We start from the raw sequence: 4,888 nt of genomic DNA, 5'->3' as shown, positions 1-4,888 counted from the left end.
GGAGCCGGGGAGGCAGGGCGGGGGCCGCCGCGTCCAGCCAGGGCTGCGGACGTGGCTTGGCCCGGCTCCGCGGCAGCTGGGAGCTGTCCTGCTGTCCCGCCGGCGGGGAGCCCGCCCTGGGCCCCCCAGCCTTCCCCGGCTCCTCCGTGCTCCCACCCAGCCCTGCAGGGGCCTGATAAGGCTGGGGGTGACCGAGCCGCTCCCCTGCCCCACAGGCACCACGTGGATGCAGGAGATCCTGACGCTGATGTACAGCAAGGGGGACGGCCAGCTGGCCAAGACCGTCCCCAACTGGGCCCGGGCGCCCTGGCTGGAGCACATCTACTTCAAGGACATGATGCAGGCGGGCAGGGAGCCCCGGATCATCACCACCCACCTGCCCTGCCACGTCCTGGCCCCCGCCCTCAAGAAAGCCAAGGCCAAGGTGAGTGCCAGACCCCCCGTCCTGCGCGGGGCGGGGGGGTGTGGATGCCTGGAGCGCCGGCCAGCCCCTGCCGGAGAAGGGAGCAGCCCTGTGCAAGCCAGGCCAGCATCTAAACTCTTGGTAAAACCGCCGTCAGCCCTGAGACAGCACAAGGCATTGCACCTGACCCTGCCCCAGCTGTCGAAGGTCGTTAATGCACGTTGCCGAGGTGCCGAGGTGCACAACCCCTGGTCTGGACCAGTGCGACCAAGGGGAAAAATCCCTTCCTGACCCCCAAAAGTGGCATCAGTCTGACCCTGAGCGGGGTTGGCACAGCCCCATCCACATCCCCAGCCCTAGCCATGCCGGCGCCCAGGCTATGTGTCCTCCAGCAGCCCCGAGGGACAGGGCTGCTCCACTGAGCAGGGGCTTTCCTGCCCCCAGCACCATCACCATGGGGTTTTCCTTGCACTTCCTTGCAACAGGGAGCAGATACCGCATGGGTGTCCCAAGGGCCTGGTGCGGAGGGGGTCACCCGTGCCCCTGGAGGGCCGGGGCTGGGAGTGGGGCAGGTTGGCATTGCTGTGCCATGCCTGACGCCACGTCTGCCCTGCCACAGGTGATCTACGTGGCCAGGAACCCCAAGGACATCGTGGTCTCCTTCTACCACTTCCACAAGATGGCCAAGTTCCTGCCCGAGCCCAGCTCCTTCGAGGACTTCCTCATGCAGTTCCTGAATGGCACAGGTGGGCGGGCACCTTCCCGGTCCTGCACAGACCCCCACCGGCAGGCATCACAGCCCGGGCTCCTGGCTCTGGCTGCCCAGCTCTGCCCACACCACATGCGGGGCTCGGGGGCAGCAGTGATGCCGAGAGCTGGGGAGCTCCAGGCACCCCCAGGCTGGCAGGGGGCACAGGGGTGCTACAAACCCGGCGCTGTCCCCGGCTCTTGGGCATGTGGGGGCTGGCGAGTCTGACCCCCACCTCCCTGCAGTGCAATATGGCTCCTGGTTCGACCACGTGGAGGGCTGGCTGAGCCAGCGCAGCGAGCTGGACCTCTTCTACATCACCTACGAGGACCTGCACCGGGTGAGTTGTCCTCGAGGACTTGGAAGGGACACCCCTGCCCAGTGCTGCCTCCTGCCAGGGGCATTGGTGGAGGAGCCCCGGCTTGGGCACCGTGGCTGGAGGCAGCTGCACTCGGGGCAGCAGAGGGGCTTCCCTGACCGTGCCTTGCTCCTCCAGGACCTGGGGCACGCCATCAAGGAGCTGGCAGCCTTCCTGGGCTGTGCCCTGCGGCCGGAGGAGGTCAGCGCCATCCAGCAGCACAGCAGCTTCTCGGCCATGCAGAAGAACGCCATGGTGAACTACACGCTCGTGTCCTGCGACATCCTGGACCACAGCAAGGGGCAGTTCATGCGCAAAGGTAGGACCGAGGGCAGCAGGGGCGGGGGGCTCCCTTCATCCCAAATCACCCCCCGGCCTCGCCAGCTCTGCTCGCTGCGCCCCAGGTCTGCCCCGCTGTGCCGTCCGGGGACCATCTTGGGGGTCTTGCTGGCAGCACAGCCCGTCTTCAGCCCCCGTTCCTTCCGGCCAGGCCGCGTGTGCCCAGGAAGCAAGCCGGGCTTCCCTCATCCCATGTGGCCAGCCACCCTCACCCCCGCCTCTCCCCTCCCTCGCAGGGATCGTGGGCGACTGGCGGGACCACTTCACACCCCTGCAGAACGCCTTCTTCAACAGGGCCTACCAGGAGAAGATGCGGCACTCCAGCCTGCGCCTCCACTGGCCGCTGGTCTGAGCGGGGCTGGGGGGCAAGGGGGAGCTGGCCACGGGCCCTGCCCGAGCTGCGACTCCAGGACTGACACTTGGCTTCTCTCAGGGCGCTGCCCCAGGCTTGGCTGGCCCCTGCCAGCCGCAGGCAGCACCCTGGGCTGTGCCAAGCTCAGCCCTGGGCACGCGAGTGCTCCGGCCGAGGGATGGAGAGTGGATGAGGCGCACGGGTCCCAGTGCTGGAAGCCAAGACTGCCATCTCCTCCTCTCTGCCAAAGAGCATGGGCATCCCCTTCCGCCCAGACTGGGGTGGCCGGATGCAGGTGTTGCTCTCTTCCTGCCCAGCTTTTGCAACCTGCCATTACTCAAAGCCCTACTGTGGGGGGGACTGACTGAAAGGGGAAGGAAAGACCCAGGGGGAGCAGGTAGGGGGCCGCTTAGTGCAACTGCGCTGGCTTGTCACCCGCAAGCGGCTGCCTGCGTCGGAGCGGAGAAGCCGGAGCAGACACCCGCCCTGGCAGCCCTCCTGGAGCATCGATGTATAAGCTGGAGGGATCGGGACAGCAGAGCCTGGGGTGTCTCCCCTTGAAACTGCTGCCACCTCCCTCATCTAATTTATTTGGCCGTGTCTGGTTGTTATGCAAGGGGAGTGGGTAATTATTGCCAGCTTGGGGTTGGGGGAAGCTGCTTGTGAATGTGCTGCAGACAATAAAGCTCAACGGAACGGACACTGCAGCCAGCTCCTTAATTTGAGCCAGGGCAGGGCCGTACGCACGCCCCGGCTCCCTGGGAACAGGCCCCCCAAGCACTGGGACTGTGCACATGTTAGAGCGCGTGCCCCCTCCCCTCACCCAGGGCCTGTGGCCACCGGGGAGGCTGGGAGCGCGGCCAGACCCTCCCCTCCGCCCCGCACCACACCAGAGCAGTAAACAAGCTTGTGCAAGCGCAAGCAGTAAGGGCCATGGCCTTGCTCCCCGTGAAGCTCCAGCCCCGCCTCTCCCTGTCCCTCCAACCCGCAAGTTCTGGGCCCGAGGCCCCAGGGCTGCTTCCAGACCCCTGGGAGGGACACAGGCACCACTCAGGAACCACATCCAGCCAACTGAAAGCAATTACATCTTTATTTACATTGAGTCACTGTTAAAGCATCTGCCCCCAGCTCCGTGCAAGGGGGAAGGGAGAGGATGAGGAGCCCTGAGCTCCAGCCAGCCCCAGATAAGAGCTAAGGCAACAAAAGCAGGTGCCTGCGAAGCAGGCTGGTTCATTGCCCACTGGGCAGGCTCTGCGCTCATCTTCCCCTGGCTGCAGTCACTTCCTAGAGCCAATCGCTGCAGCCTCCAGGCACCCCTGACAGGTCACAGCAGAGGGAGAGTCACAGTCCCTGTCCCCTCTCTCGATGAGGCTGGGGGAAGCTGCCTTGCAAGAGAGCAGACAAGCTGTGGCAGGCATTGCTGCCATCCCATAGTCCGGTAGGTCCATTCCCAGGTCCCAGGTTTCTCCCTCAGACGTGGGGAGAAAGCGTCTTTGGAGCTCCTGCTGTTAACAGCCCTGTTCACTTCCAGACGAGCAACTGGGGAGCAGCCAGCGAAGTGCGGGAAGGCAATGTCTGCAGCAGGGGTCATTCCTCCCAGCAGGGACCCCCAGGCAGACCTTAGAGGGGGCCGCGGGCAGCCAGCTGGGCACTGGTCCGGGGTGCGGGCTCCAAGGACACTGCTTCATCCCTCCCAGGCTGCTCAGATGCAGCAAGCATGATTCCTGCTGAACTAAAAGCACCTCTAAAAGACCGCGGGAACCGGCAGGTAAAACAGTGGCGGGGGGACACCAGGATGCTGCAGGGCGGCAGAGCTCGCTCCAAAGGCCCGGAGTGGGCCTGGCTCCTCCAGTGCTCATGGCCCCAGAGGGCAGGGGGCGATGGCAGGATCTTAGCCTGGTGCACGGAGAAGAGCGATGCCCCACTGAGCGGTAGCAACTGGGAGTGCTGCAGGAGGAGAGAGCGTGCCCCCCGGCCCGGGGCAGCGCCAGGTACGGGAGCCCTGTTCCCACCATGTCAAATGCTCACGTCCCCTCCACTTGCAGCCCCGGGCCAAGACAGCCCCGCTGGCCGCAGCCGTCCACGGTACCCGAGCAGCCTACAGCGCGGTCCGCGCCTCCGGGGGCAAGAGGATGCTGGCAGAAGGCTCCGGGGAGAAGCCCGGCTGCCCGTCGCGCCTCTCCACTGTGGCGCTGAGGGTGCAGGGCCCCGGCTGCCCCCCGGCCCCCCGGCAGGGCCCGCAGAGCTCCCGCGTGAGCCTCTGCCACTTGTGCCGGAAGCTCCGGTTGGTCCAGAAGTAGACGAAGCAGTTGAGGAAGCCGCTCCCAATAGGCAGCCACAGGGCCACGAACTCCACCCACTCGGGGACACGGTCTCCCGTGAGGGCTGGGGAGAGAGGTCGGTGACTCCCACACGGCCGGGAGGCGGGCCCCCACCAGCCCGCACAGGCCAGCGCACGGCTCCCGGCTCGCCCCAGCGCCCCCCGGCACCGAGCAGCGCGAACGGGAGCACCCCAGGGTGCAGCCCGACCTGCCAAGCGCCTGCTTCCCCCTGCGGGCGGCTCCCCTTCTGCCGGGCGCCTGCCCCGGGAGCAGCACCGCACGGGGCAGCGCGCACCGCCGGGGGGCTCTGGGCGTGCCCCTCCCGGCCAGGGGCAGCCCGTGCCACTCGCCGCAACCAGGGCAGGTG

The 4,888-nt window shown here is 66.7% G+C and overlaps 2 protein-coding genes across 2 annotated transcripts in view; one reads left to right on the top strand and one right to left on the bottom strand.

Moving 5' to 3' along the window:
- LOC109310726 (sulfotransferase family cytosolic 2B member 1-like) overlaps window positions 1–2,597 on the top strand; it is a 3,068-nt gene extending 471 nt beyond the window's left edge. The window contains exons 2-6 of the mRNA XM_019536059.1: window positions 216–424; window positions 1,023–1,149; window positions 1,397–1,491; window positions 1,648–1,828; window positions 2,085–2,597. Of these exons, the coding sequence (XP_019391604.1) occupies window positions 216–424; window positions 1,023–1,149; window positions 1,397–1,491; window positions 1,648–1,828; window positions 2,085–2,200 (728 nt within the window). The 3' untranslated portion in view covers window positions 2,201–2,597. The remainder of the gene's footprint in view (window positions 1–215; window positions 425–1,022; window positions 1,150–1,396; window positions 1,492–1,647; window positions 1,829–2,084) is intronic.
- A 675-nt stretch (window positions 2,598–3,272) lies between these two features.
- Window positions 3,273–4,888, bottom strand: part of LOC109310724 (D(4) dopamine receptor-like) — a 3,427-nt gene continuing 1,811 nt past the window's right edge. Inside the window, exon 2 of the mRNA XM_019536055.1 lies at window positions 3,273–4,585. Within this exon, the coding sequence (XP_019391600.1) occupies window positions 4,299–4,585 (287 nt within the window). The 3' untranslated portion in view covers window positions 3,273–4,298. The remainder of the gene's footprint in view (window positions 4,586–4,888) is intronic.

This window comes from Crocodylus porosus, unplaced genomic scaffold (genome assembly GCF_001723895.1).
Source record: "Crocodylus porosus isolate Cpor-Errol unplaced genomic scaffold, CroPor_comp1, whole genome shotgun sequence".
NCBI classification, from domain to species: Eukaryota; Metazoa; Chordata; order Crocodylia; family Crocodylidae; genus Crocodylus; species Crocodylus porosus.
The sequence above is the reverse complement of the archived record's forward strand: the minus strand, read 5'-3'. Positions and strand labels throughout refer to the sequence as shown.